This window comes from Cnephaeus nilssonii (genome assembly GCF_951640355.1).
Source record: "Cnephaeus nilssonii genome assembly, chromosome: 4".
Classification (NCBI taxonomy): Eukaryota; Metazoa; Chordata; class Mammalia; order Chiroptera; family Vespertilionidae; genus Cnephaeus; species Cnephaeus nilssonii.
Genome location: NC_137075.1, coordinates 103774716 through 103788853, shown reverse-complemented (window position 1 = coordinate 103788853; position 14138 = coordinate 103774716). Strand labels below are relative to the sequence as shown.

General features: G+C 48.3%; 1 protein-coding gene across 1 annotated transcript in view; it reads left to right on the top strand.

The window, feature by feature from the left end:
* Nucleotides 1–7882: 7882 nt before the first annotated feature.
* Nucleotides 7883–14138, top strand: part of EVL (Enah/Vasp-like) — a 109444-nt gene continuing 103188 nt past the window's right edge. Inside the window, exon 1 of the mRNA XM_079769029.1 lies at nucleotides 7883–8361. Coding sequence (XP_079625155.1) covers nucleotides 8357–8361 — 5 coding nt within the window. The 5' untranslated portion in view covers nucleotides 7883–8356. The remainder of the gene's footprint in view (nucleotides 8362–14138) is intronic.

Below are 14138 nucleotides of genomic sequence, written 5' to 3'. Positions count from 1 at the left end.
CCCCACTCAGGGCCAGGGATCGAAGCTGCAATCCTTCGGTCTGCTGACCAACGCTCTAACCACTGACCATCTAGCAACCGTATAGCTTATTTCATCTCTAAAGCAATGTGACTTACTTCTGCAGGATCATTCTTATGATTAAACTAGAAGCCCGGTGCACGAAATTCGTGCACGGCGGGGGGTTGTCCCTCAGCCCAGCCTGTACCCTCTCAAATCTGGGACTCCTGGAGGGATGTCCGACTGCCCGTTTAGGCCTGATCCTGGTGGGATCGGGCCTAAACGGGCAGTCGGACATCCCTCTCACAATCCAGGACTGCTGGCTCCCAACTGCTTGCCTGCCTGCCTTCCTGATTGCTCCTAACCGCTTCTGCCTGCCAGCCTGATCACCCCCTAACCACTCCGCTGCCAGCCTGGTTGATGCTTAACTGCTCCCCTGCCAGCCTGTTTGCCCCCAACTTCCCTCCTCTGCCAGCCTGGTCACCCCTAACTGCCCTCTCCTGCAGGGTTGATCACCTCCAACTGCCCTCCCTTGCAAGCCTGGTCCCTCTTAACTGCCCTCCCTTGTAGGCAGGGTGCCTCCCAACTGCCCTCTCCTGCTGGCCATCTTGTAGTGGCCATCTTGTGTCCACATGGGGGCAGGATCTTTGACCACATGGGGGGGCAGCTATATTGTGTGTTGCAGTGATGATCAATCTGTATATTACTCTCTTATTAGATAGGATAGAGGCCTGGTACACAGGTGGGGGCCAGCTGGTTTGCCCTGAAGGGTGTCACAGATAAGGGTGGGGGTTCCCTTGGGGTGTGGGGCGGCCTGAGCGAGGGGCCTGTGGTGGTTTGCAGGCCAGCCACGCCCCCTGGCAACCCAAGGGGAGGCCCTGGTATCTGGAATTTATTTTCCTTCTACAATTGAAACTTTGTAGCCTGGGGCGGCAGCCATTTCTGTGGCAGTTAATTCACCTTCTACAATTGAAACTTTGTAGCCTTAAGCGGGTGAGCCCGGCCAGGGTGTGCGGAAAGCTTTGCTTCCCCTGTTGCTGCCGGCAACCCTGGCCTGCTCTCTCAAGCTCCATTCTGCCACCATTTGTTTGAATTTGTTTACCTTCTATAATTGAAACTTTGTAGCTTGAGTGGAGGCTTAGGCCTGCAACGGCTATGGAAAGCTTGGCTTCCTCTGTTACCTGGGAAACATTGCTCTCTGTGGCTGTAGCCATCTTGGATTGGGGTTAATTTGCATACTCACCCTGATTGGCTGGTGGGCGTGGCTTGGCTGGTGGGCGTGGTTTATGTAGCGGAGTGATGGTTAATTTGCATATTACCATTTTATTAGAGAGGATGAGTAAATGCATTTAGGAGGGGCATTCATACATTTTACCAGTGTATCCGCCAGGGTCCTGGTAGGAACCAGACAGCACGTTTAACCGGGGTAGTCTGAGGAGGGTTTAATCAAGGTCTACAGGTGTTGACCAAGGTGTGGACAGAATTGAAGGGTAAAGGACGAGATATTGCAGTGCTGTGGGGAGCAGTTTACAGAGCCCAGAAAGGGGGGTTGCGTGGTGCCACCCCGCAGGAGCTATGGCCCTCTTAGGAGGATACAGCTAGCCAGTGGGCTTTTTTAAAAATATATATTATTGATATTTTACAGAGAGGAAGGGAGAGAGATAGAAAGTTAAAAACATCGATGAGAGAGAAACATTGATCAGCTGCCTCCTGCACACTCCCCACTGGGTATGTGCCCGGAACCGAGGTACATGCCCTTGACTGGAATCAAACCTGGGACCCTTGAGTCTGCAATCCAACGCTCTATCCACTGAGCCAAACCAGTTAGGGCAAGGGCTTTTTTTTTTTTTTTTTAAGCTAGGTTTACTTCTTCAGGGCGAGTGGACTGGCTGACTTGAGCGCAAGATTATCTTTCTGCCCCCTGATACATTTTGCAAAAATAAATTCCAAAATGATGGTAGCAATTTGGGAGCCTTTTTCTTTTTTTAGCAAATGAATCCTTTTTCCCTTTGTCAGTGTCTTCCTGCCGGAAGCTGCTCGAAGCTATTTTTACCTAAGGGCTGTAAACCTCATCACTCTCAGAGGAGAGTGGGGCTTCGTGCGGAAACTGTACCCGCCTCCCCAGCCCGTCAGCCCTGCGCACTAGCCTAGTTCTAGGTCGTTTGGGAAAAGCAAGTTTAAATTACGTTCCAAATTAAGCAGCGGTTTTGTAAAAGGAGAAGAACTTACACATTATGAACTTCTTCAAAATGCTCACAGACCACGAAGTCATCAAGGCAGAGCCGATGAACTGTGGCAGGTGAATGTTATGAAAAGATGAGAGGGAAAGCAGCTTGGGGGCTGGGGGGCCAGCTGGCTTTCAAACTTTGTTTTAGCAGCAAAAGCTTTCTTCAGACAAAACCGCACAGGAAAATCCACTCGGTGATATGAGCGAGAATGCCGCTGCTTGGGCTGAAGAGTCCGGGGGGAGGTAACCACGAATACTCTGATCCTATGTTCGTTTCTCCCACCCACGCCACTCCCCTCAACACCCCACCCCTCCCCGGCCACCTCCAGCTGCCCCAGGGACACCAAAGTCTACCCTGTAGAATCCAACTCGAGGAAGCCCAAGCCCAGCAAGGGCCACACACTGAGTGGAGGCAGAGCAGGGTCACCTGCTGGGCTCCCAGCCTTGTCTACCTGCGGTCTTGCCACAAGCCAGCTTGGTGGTCAGTCACAGTGCATAACATTTCTCCAAGTTGGTCCCGGAGCTGACTGGCTTCCCAACGCTCGCCATCCAGAGGTCCCCAGCTACCAATTTGGTTTTAGGCAGCGATTTTCCAACCAGTGTGTCACGACAGGCACACGGGTGTACCGCAAGAATTTTTTAAACATACGATACTGACTAGCCAGGGGCCCTGACCTCTTTCCCCTAAGATAGTCAAATAAAAAGTGACAACAGCCAATGCAACAATAGCTGTCCAGTATGAATGAATCAAAATTATACTCACATTTTTGTCAGATCAGCAAAAAATACATTTTTTTTTTGGTGTGCCACAGAATTTTAGTAATTGGTTTAGGTGTGCGATGAGGTGAGAAAGGTTGAAAATAATTGGTTTTAAGGTTCTAATTTCTTTCAATGACATTTTGTCGTTTTCAGTGTATAAGTCTTACACGTCTCTTGTTAAATTTATACCTAAGTACTTTATTCTTTTTGAAGTTACTGTAAATAAAATTGTTTTCATTTTATTTTCGGATGTTCAAACCAAGTGTATAGAAGTACAATTAATTTTTGTACATTAATTGTGCATCCTGCAACCTTACTGAACTTGTTTATTTAAATAGTTTTTTACTGGATTTCTTAGGATTGTCTATACACAAAGTCACGTCATCTGCAAATAAGAGTTTTACTTGCTTTCCATTAGGGATGTCTTCTTGCCTAATGGCCCTGACAAGCTTCCAGTACAACATGGAGAAGCAGTGGTGAGATAGGTAACCTGCCTTGTTCCTGATCTTAGGGGGAAACACCCACTCTTCTGGTGAGTTCTTTTAACTTAAAAACTCTAGTTTGTCCTCAATTATGGCTTCTGCTCCTTCGTCCCTTTTGGAACTGCTATTATTGAGAAGTTGGGCCCCTTGAATGTATCACTTACGTGTCTCATTTTGACAAAAATGATAATTTCCATTTCCTCCTATTTTACTCTGTTTGGTGAGGGAATTTTTTTTCATTTGATCTTCTAGGTCCCGCTCTTTTTTTTATAAACAACATTTTATTGGACAACAGTCATGCCCATTCATTTACATATGGCCTGTGGCAACCCCCAAACTGTAAGGCCCGGTGGAATAGTTATAAAAGAAACTGAATGGCCTGCAAAAAGCCAAAGATATGTACTCCCTGGCGCTTTGCAGAAAGTGTGCCACCCGAGTTTAGATCGGTGTGTTTCCCGTCTCTCACTGCCCCTAGTTAAAGTTTACATTCTAAAAGCACGGACTGTTTTTAAAACAGCCCTTCCAGCCCCACGTGGGAGTGAGTGCCATCGGCCCCCACGAAGGCCTGGCTGTCAGGCTCTCCAAGGCCAAGGCCAGTGTGAGACAGCCAACAGGGAGAAGTGACCAGGAAGTTCTTCCCCAGGGCTGACACCCCTTCCACGCACCCCCCCACGCCCCCCCCCACACACACACACACCCCATGCTGGGACCTGATGACTGAGGCTGGGATACTGGAGAGGGGGGCTTTCCGAGGCGGGGGGAGGAGGCCGGGGTGCATCCCTTCCCAAAGTCCTGGGCTCCTGGGAAAGGGCATAGGCTCCTGTGGAGTCAGCAGCTTCCTCTGGGTTCCCGGCTCGGCTGGCCTGAGGCATGTCCTTGGCTTAGTTTTCTTAACTTAATGAAGTGGGAACGCTCAATGCAGCCTGGGACGGCAGGACTTGGCCCCAGACCCCTCCGGAAAGGTAGGCCTGCTCCAGCCTGGGACTCGGCCCTCCTCCTATTGCCAACCATGGCACTAAGACGTTGTCATCTGCCGGGCAAGTACCCAAGGTCCCCTCCACATCTGGCCAAGCTTCCCCTTGATTGGCCCGGGGCTTTGAGTTACCCCATCAGGAAGCTGGGGTCGCTCCCCCCGTATGACACCAGCAGGCTCCTTTCCCAAGAGCCCCTCCCTCTCCTGAGTCTTCAAAGTGGGTAAAACATAACCTTAAGGAGAGTTGTATTTTGAGCCAAAGAGCCCATGAGACGGAGTCAAATGAGAAGCGCCAGCTGTGACCCATCCTCAAGCACGAGGAAGGCAAAATGGGCTGGAAGCTGTGTATATTTCCTGCCAGATGGAACCAGAATACAGGCAGGAACTCCCGCTCCCAACGTGTGATGCCTGTGCACACAGGCTGGTCCGACCCCCGCAGACACTGCCTCGATGAGGAGGATGCTTCAGCAGGGTGTCTTCGGTTCTTCTTCGCAGGGGGGCAAAGAGGAGCAAAACATGCATGAAGTTCCCAGTCTGGTGGCTCTAAGACCATCGTGGCAGGGAAAATGGGCTGAGCCCAAAGCCCCAAAGCAGCGTGGAGAATGGTGCATGCGGGGGCTCAGGGTTCCAGGAGCAAGATCACGGGGGTGGGGTCTGAAGATGATTTGCCACGTAGACTAAGGCAGTGGCCTGCCTGGGTGTGAGAGGAGGCAAAAATGTGTAGGTGCTCAGTAAACACTGAATGAATGAATGAATGAATGAATGAATACAAATTGTGTTGTATTTCCAGAAAACGACTGTTGTGTCACGAAGTCACTGACTTCGGTGAGCTATTTTTCAAATCCCAAAACTGGTGACCTCCACAAACAAATCATTTGGGGGCCACATATTCCCCCAAAATGTGAATTTTCTTTTTATCAGAAGAATGGGAAACATGAATCCATGAGCTTTGAAGGAAGAACGCCTTTATTCGGTAAATGGAAACACGCTAAAAAGACATGTTTCAAAAGATGCATGGTGAAGGGAAAGGGGATGGAGACGTGAGTGAGGTGCTGGAGAAGGGCGGAAAGGCTGCTTTTGGGGAGCTTACTTTGTGCTGATTCTCAGCAGGGCCTGCCAGACAGAATCAGGTGTCCCCTCTCTCGAATGAGAATGGAGGTTCAGAGAGGTGTGCAGCTGGGTGTGCGCGCTCTCCCCTCCGTGGGCTGGTTAGACAAAGACCAACACCCATGCATGGGGAATCGGAGCGCAGCTTAGGGCACAAGCGGTCCCCTGTCCTCCCTGACCCTTCCTGCTGCTCATGATGCCCTGAGGAACATACATCACATGCAAGAAACGACCTCTCCGGAGCCCAACACAGCTACTTCCATGAATACACTGAGTGATGTTGGACCGGTCCCTTCCCCTTTCTCAGTGTGCTGTGCCCTCACCCTTCACCGGCAGGATCTGTGGGTCCCTTCCAGCATCAACATTCTCGGATCCCCCTAAAAGGAATGTGAATGTCTTGCCCTGGCCGGTGTGCTCAGTGGTTAGAGCGTTGGCTCACACACCAAAGGGTCCCGGGTCAATTCCCAGTCAAGGACACGTACCTGGGTTGCAGGTTCAATCCCCGACCCTGGTTGGGGCGTGTGCAGGAAGCAACCAATTGATGTGTCTCTCTCTCACATAGATGTTTTTCTCTCTCCCTCTCTTACTCCCTTCCACTAACTCTAAAAATCAATGGGAAAAATACCAAGTGAGGATTAACCAAAAAAAAAAAAAAAGGAATGCGAATATCTTTATTGTTCCAGGGGATTGGTAGTTAGCAGGAAAGGTTGATGGAGGGGGTGGGTACGTACCCCTCGCCTTTGGTACTAGTGTTCTATAGCAACTCTACCATCAACATTTCCCAGCAAACCTTCTTCCAGTCACTGGATAGTAACAACCTGTCAAATTCCAAGTCAGCAAGGAAAGTGCCTGATCTGAAGGTCAGAGTGGGCCACATGCTTCAACAAACCAAGCTGGGAATAAACAGGCCAATATCCCAGGGAATCTTCTCAGAGAACTTCGAGATGCATTGACCAGGGGTAACCCTGCCTCTGCAGAGCACGCCAGAATGACACCAAGTGACCTGGGCTTGTCCATTTTAGTAATTTTTAGGGCTTAACAAGTCTCTTCTGATTGGTCAAGAAAGACCAATCTTGACCCTTGGAAGAGAGGGACAAATCAGATTAGGAGGGGCTGCTAACCAGACTAGGGAACCAAGGTGCCCTTCTGAGTTTAAAGCTTCAGGTTCAAACTAACAGGAGAAGGAAAGTGGAGCTGTGACAACCCATCACTAAGGAACTCTGACAAGTAGATGGTTGGGGAGGGGGATAAATATGTAGAGACCAACCTGCAACACCCGAGAATGATATTCAACCGCAGAAAACCATTGGATGGGCGCTAGGGTTCTGAGTTAGAAAAACCTTGGCGGGAGAACTGGCTCCCCCACTTCCTTATCTTGGGCAAAACCACAGCACTCACAGGGCCTCCTCTCAATCTGGGCCCGGAGTAAAATAGCGACCCTTCACTGCCCACCTACTGTGAGCCAGGCACTGTCAAACGCTAGCCAGGTTATTAAAAGGCAGACATGATGTCAATGTTGCTGTGACAGAGGGGAAAGGGATTTGGAGCGATGTCTACCTGGATATGGGAAGTGAGACCCTGAGGAATGGCTAACCTCTAGGAAGGATGGGGATTTAACAACCAGAGAAAACCTGTCTGACCTACTTTGAGGTGATTCTTCACAGGTTTGGGGCGTTGGGTGGGGCTCTTGTTGGGCCGCAGGAAATCCTTCAAGTGCTGGTATTTCCCAAAAGCTGCGACTCCCAGCCCCAGCCGTGGCTCTTTATTTAGAAAGAGGGGCGTCAGGAGTCGGTGACCTCGACGCCCCTCGGGTCGGGATTGCCCACAGCGTCCGCACAGGCGGGGCGCACTGCAGCGCCGGAGGTGGCGGGCATCCTCCAGCCACCGCGCACCGACGCTGGCGCGTTCACCGGCTTCCATCAGTGCAGGAGCGCCTAGCGCGGGGCGGGGCGCAGCGCTCCACGTGCGGGCCCAACGCCCCGCTTCCTTTAGGCCCCGCCCCCCCACAACCCCACACCTCCTGTATCCGCCCTTAAGCCCCGCCCCTCACCGCTCACCCTTTACCCAAAGTTCCGCCCCTCCGTATCCCCTTCTCACAGCTCCACCCCACTTCTCACGACCCCACCTCTCACGACCCCGCCTCCCAAGGCCCCGCGCCACTTCACAGGACTCCGCCTCTCACGGCTCCGCCCACCTACCACGACCCCGCCTCTCACGGCTCCGCCCCACCTATCACGACCCCGCCTCTCACGGCTCCGCCCACCTATCACGACCCCGCCTCTCACGGCTCCGCCCACCTATCACGACCCCGCCCCCTCAAGGCCCCGCCCCTCGCAGCTCCCCGCTTCCATCTCCCGGAGGCGCGGGCGGTGGGGCCCCGCGCCTTTTGTGTCGGGCTTGGACCGCCGCGCGCGCTCTCCCCTCAGCGGCCGCGCGCGCACCCCCTCAGCGGGCGGAGGGGCGCACCCTCCGTCTCGGCCCTCGGGCTGAATTCGCCTTCGCCTCTCCGTCAGCGGGTCTGGGGGCCGCCGCCCCCTCCCCTCCTTCCACCTTCCCCGGCGGCGCGCGCACACGCCGGCCCGGGCACGCGCCCGCCAAGATGGCAGGGGCTGGGGCCCAGCTGTCAGGCGCCGCGGCCGCAGCCCATCCCCGCAGCTAGCGGCCCGGACACCCGCCCCGAGAAGATGAACCCCCGTTGCCCCCCGCAGCCCAGCGAGACGCGGAGCCGCCGCGCCCGGGGCCGGCTCCCCCGCTAACGCCCCGCGCCCCGCGCCGCGCGCCCGGCCCCGCGCGCCCGCCCCGGCAGCGACAATGAGGTGAGCCTCGCGGACGCCTCGGCGGGAGGGGACGCGGCGGGCAGCGCGGGGCGCGGGGCTGGCTTCGGGGGAGTCGTGGGGGCGTCGAGAACGGTGGGAGCTGCCGGGGGTGTCGAGGTGGGGGCGCGCTGGAGGGAGCGGGCGCGCCGGCCTTGCGGGGTGTCGACGCCTCAGGCAGGTGTGGCCGCGCGCCGGCCGCGCGGTGGCACATGGTGGCCGAAGCCCGGATGGGTGCCTTGCAGCCCCGGGAGGCCGGTCCGAAGCCCCTCTGGCTTCCGTCTCTCCGGCTGTGTACCCCCGGGCCAAGCCGCCCGGTGCCGGCGCTCTGAGCCGCCTTTCGGTTTACTTGCCAAGCGGTGCTTTTCCTCCTCTCCCCTGCCTCGTTCCCTTTCCCTTCCTTTCCGAACGCCCATCAAGTGCAAGACCCAATTGTGGGTACCAGCCAGCCAGGGGTCTGCTGGTATCAGGTCGGAACTAAAACATTGCCAGCAGCCCCGAATTCCCGCTCCAGCGGCATCCCGGCCCCGACGTGTGGGAGATAACTTCTTGCTTTTTTGTGTGTGTAATTTTACCTTCTAAACACATGTACCATAAACTATAGTGTCTGTAGTTTCACTTAGCCTATTTTGTGAACTTCATTTAAATGAAATAATACAATCTGTATTCTTTTGTGTCTGGCTCTCTCACTCAAGATGTTTTTGAAATTCATTTATTCTGTTGTAGTTGTTCATTTTTATTGCTCTCCTAGAGGCCTGATGCACGAAATTCGTGCAAGGGGCTCGGCCCTCGCAGCCAAGGGGGCTTGCCTCCCCGGAGCCCCGCCTTCTCATTGGGCTGTCCGGTCTAATTAGCATATTACGCTGTTATTATTATAGATAGTATTGCATTGTATTAATGCACCACGATTTATCCATTCCACTGTTGGTAGACATTTGAATTGTTTCTAACTTTTGGCTATTAATGCTGCTATGACTACTCTTATGTGTCTCCTGGTGCATGCGTTTCTCATGGGTATATACCTCGCTGTGGAATTTCTAGCTCACAAGATGTGCATTATCTTTAACTTCCGTAGCTGATACTGTTCCAAGTTGCTAAAGTGTTTTTACGAATTTACACTCCTACCAGCAAGTGTATGAGAGTTCTTGTGCTCCACATCCTTGTTTACACTTGGTATTGTCAGCCTTAAATTTTAGCCATCCCGGTGAGTGGTTTTAAATTGCAGTTTCCTGCTGACTAATGAGGTTGGACATCTTTCATGTTTATTTGGTATCCTCTTTTATGAGGTGCCTGTTCAAATGTCTTGCCCAGTTTTCTTTTGGGGTTTACATGTCTTTTTTTTTTTAATATATATTTTATTGATTTTTTACAGAGAGGAAGAGAGAGGGATAGAGAGTTAGAAACATCGATGAGAGAGAAACATCGATCAGCTGCCTCTTGCACACCCCCTACTGGGGATGTGCCCGCAACCAAGGTACATGCCCTTGACCGGAATCGAACCTGGGACCCTTGAGTCCGCAGGCCGACGCTCTATCCACTGAGCCAAACCGGTTTCGGCTTACATGTCTTTTTCTTCCTAATTTGTACGAGTTCTATTTGTAGATCAAGAAGATAGCTTCCTGCCCCGAAAGTGAGACTCAGTGGTTGAGTATGGACCCAAGAATCAGGAGGTCAGGGTTTGATTCCCGGTCAGAGCACATGCTGCGGTTGCAGGCTTGATCCTCCTAAGCCTATTAGTGATTCTCTCTCATCATTGATTTTTCTGTCTCTCTCCCTCTCCCTTTCTCTCTCTGAAATCAATAAAAACGTATTTTTTTTAGAAAAAAAATGATAGTTTTCTATAACATCTAGAAATCTTACTGTTTTGTCTTTCAAATTAAGATCTACAGTCCACTTGGAATTTATTTTTGTGAAAATGGGTTCAAATTTTATTTCTTATCAGCACCACTTATTGAGCATGAAAGGTTTAGGGTTGGGCTGAGGGCACACAGAACGGACTCAAGGTTTAGTGTAATCAAAATGATGTTTATTCGAGGCACCTGGGTGCAGGTGGTCTGACTCAAGAAAGAGCCAGCGGTGAATTGGGGAGGGAGCAGGCCTTTTATGCGCTCGGGAGAGCTGCAGACTGGGCTTCGGCTTGACCCAGGTATCAGGACCGCGCCCCCTTCATAGTTTTATGGCCATGTCCTTTCTCGGGGGGCTGTGCAGGGGTGATGGTCTTCAGGAATTTCTATAAAATAACCACTCAAGGGGAGCATATTGTGCAAGGCTTAGGCTAACAGAATGAGCTTTCCCTTTGACATTTGTTAGATTTTGTAAGGCTCAAGCCTTGTGTTCTCCAGTTAACCCTTTCAGAGCACTGTTTATCAAAAGGGTCATCTTTTACCCATAACTCTGCATTGCACATTTGTCATCTTCCATTTGGGGTCCTTTTCTTTCCGCCGGAACAATGCCCGTAAGGATTTCTTTAGTGAAGGTCTGCTGGTGACAGATTCTTATAGTGCTTATTGGCAAATGTCGTTATTTATCCCTCAGTTAAAACAAAAACAGCTTTATCAAAGTATAACTGACATACTATGAAATTTACCCATTTAAAGTGTACAGTTCAGTGGTTTTTAGTGCCCTTGTCCCTGTGGCTCAGTTGGGTGGGCGTCATCCCATGCACTAAAGGGTCACTGGTTTGATTCCCATTTGGGATATTAAAAACTTTTTTTAAATAAATAAAGTGTACAGTTCAGTGGTTTTTTGGTAATTTTACAAAATTGTGCAACCATCACCACAGTCTTAATTTGAGAACATTTTCCTCCGTTTTTGAATGGTTTTTTAGTAGTTACAGAATTCCTGATTTGCCACTGTTTCCTTTTAGCACTTTAAAGATATTATCTCTGACTGGGATTGTTTCTGTTGAGAAATCACTTGTCTGTTTTAATCAAACTGTTTTTTAAGTGTTTTCTTTGTGTTTGGTTTTCAACAATTTTTAAAAATATATAATTAAGGTTTTTAGGGCTTCTTGAATCTGTGGCTTCATGTCTTTCATTATTTTGTGACGTCATCAGCCATTAGGACTTCAAATATTGCTTCTGCCCAATTCTCTCTCGCGTTTCCTTCTGGGACTTGTTAGAACATTTAGACATGTTACACATGTTAGAACATTTCACTGTATCTTTTGTGTCTCTTAACCTTTCTTCTATGTTTTCTGTCTGTCTTTCTGTCCTTCATTCTGATAATCCCACTTACCTCTTCCTCTTCCACTATGAATAATCTGCTATTAAACCTGTCAGTTGAGTTTTTACTTTCAGGTACATATTTTTTATTCTTTAATTTCTACTTGTTAATTCATTTTATAGTTTAAAAGTTATCTGGCAAAACACTCAGTCTCGTCTTCTATCTCCTTGACTACAGTGTGTATAATTAAAGTTTGATTATGGGAGTACGTGTGAGTCGTTTCCAGTGTCTGCCTCTGTTGGTTTTCATTCATATTGTCTTGTCTTACGTGCCTTGTTTTGTTTTATAATTGTGTGCTGGACATCATATTTGCGGAATTGTTTGTGGAAATAATTAGAGGCCTAACATGATGTTTTTCTCTTTTAGTGATAACTCACATTTGCTTTTGTCAGGCAAATGGGGCACTTAAGATCTGGAGCCACTTCAATGCAGTCGCAGGGACTGAGATGTTTCTAAGCGGAGCTGCAGTCCTTCTGAGAGCCTCCTAGTGTCCAATTCGTCCCAGCACCTTCACCCGCAACCCAATGCCCAGCTTTTAGCATTCACCCTCCCAGGAAAAGCAGTCCCCAAAACTGTGTTCACCTCCCGAAGCCTCCAAGCAGATATTTTTTTCTATTTTCCCTGCTTTTCTAGTTCTCTGTTCAGGTTTACTTAGTCCATGGTTGCTGGAAATAAGAAGCCCCGATGTTTGCATTTTCAGGGGCAGTTTGAGTCTATATTCAATTCTGGAGGAGATTTAAGTTGCCGGGCTTCAGAAGCTGCAGAGAATAATATTTCTCGTGTTCTTTTGGAACTACATTAGGTTGTCTCTGTCCGTGAAAAGATCTGGAATCAAGATAATTTTAAGAGTACATTTTTAGTTCTTCTTAATATATAATTAATTGAAAATATGGTAATTTAATTCAGATTATTACTGTGAAGCAAAGGATTTTAGAAGTGGGTGCTTTCCTCTCTTGTTTCCATGGATCTATCTTTCTCCTGTCTTGATTTCCTTTATTATTTATTTGATAAAAATTACCGTTTATCTGGTCCTCTTGAATAGAACATTTAATTTTTTTATCAACAGTATTGGAATAGCATTCTTAGGTCCCATTCTTTTGGATCAGATTTTTTTTAAAAATACATTTTTATTGATTTCAGAGAGGAATGGAGAGAAAGAGAGAAACATCAATGATGAGAGAAAATCATTGATCAGCTGCTTCCTGCATGCCCCACACTAGAGATCAAGCTGGCAACCTGAGCAGGTGCCCTGACCAGGAATCAAACCGTGACCTCCTGGTTCATAGGTCAATGCTCAACCACTGAGCCATGCCAGCTGGGCTGGATCAGATTTTTTTAAAAAAAAGACATGGACATAGAAATGGAAGTTCTTAAAGGTTTTTTCCAAAATGAGTCAGTCAGCACTTTTCCCTTTAAGTCATTGGTTTTTTACACATTTTTAAAATGCTGTTGGCAGTTTAACATGATTTTCTGTTGCAGACTATTTATAGTTAAATATCTATATAAGTATATTTACATGGACCTCAAATACTTGGCTCTTTCAAATGGACCTAATGTCAAGGGAATCTATTCATTATGTCTGTTCATCACGTCTGTTGTCAGCTCATTTGATTTGGATGCGTATAAACAATTTGTTTCATCCATGAAAAGCACTTTTCTTTTTGTTCAATCCTGAATTTTTAAAATGAAAATAACACATCATTTTACCTAGGTAACCTCGGTTACCAAGATGTGACCCAATGATAAAGGTCTAGAATGTAGTCTCCAAACTCTTCCTTCGAAGGAGTGTCTCAGAAAGCCATCGGCTGCAGATGCATTCTAACCAATAAGCTGAACACTTGCAGCACTGGTCCACATTTTAGCAAAAAAAGTCCTGTTGACTTTTAGGAAAAGTGAAATATTGTTATACATTTATTAAATACACTTCTCCATGCCACAAAAAGGTTAATTTTGTAGAATGTTTTAAGTTGAAGTTGACATTGTATCTATGACGTGCTTTGGACAACATAGAAGGGATTGTGTGTTTTTTTAAAGTTTAAGTACCAAAGGTAGTCTGGTCTAAGACACAGTAAGTTAATAAGTGTTGGCTTTTCTAATTTGTACTGTAACATCCTTATACTTGCTATTTTAAGTGTCTCTGTTTCTTAAGTAAACAACTTAGATATTTTTTCACACCTTTTTTTCTGATGCAGAGTTCAGGTTAATTAATATTTTACTGCATCTGATAATGTATTATATGTTTGAAGCCTAGTGATTTTGCATTTGGACATTCTTGTGATTTCATATGCTGTATTCTTCAAGCAATAAAATTCTGATGTGTTTAAAAAAAAAAAAAGTCCTGTTGAATCAGTTACTCAGATAAAAAAGGCTGTGTCTGCCCTGATTGGTGAGCTAAGTGGTTAGAGCAGGGGGTCCTCAAACTTTTTAAACAGGGGGCCAGTTCACTGTCCCTCAGACCGTTGGAGGGCCGGACTATAGTTTAAAAAAAACTATGAACAAATTCCTATGCACACTGCACATATCTTATTTTGAAGTAAAAAAACAAAACGGCAAAA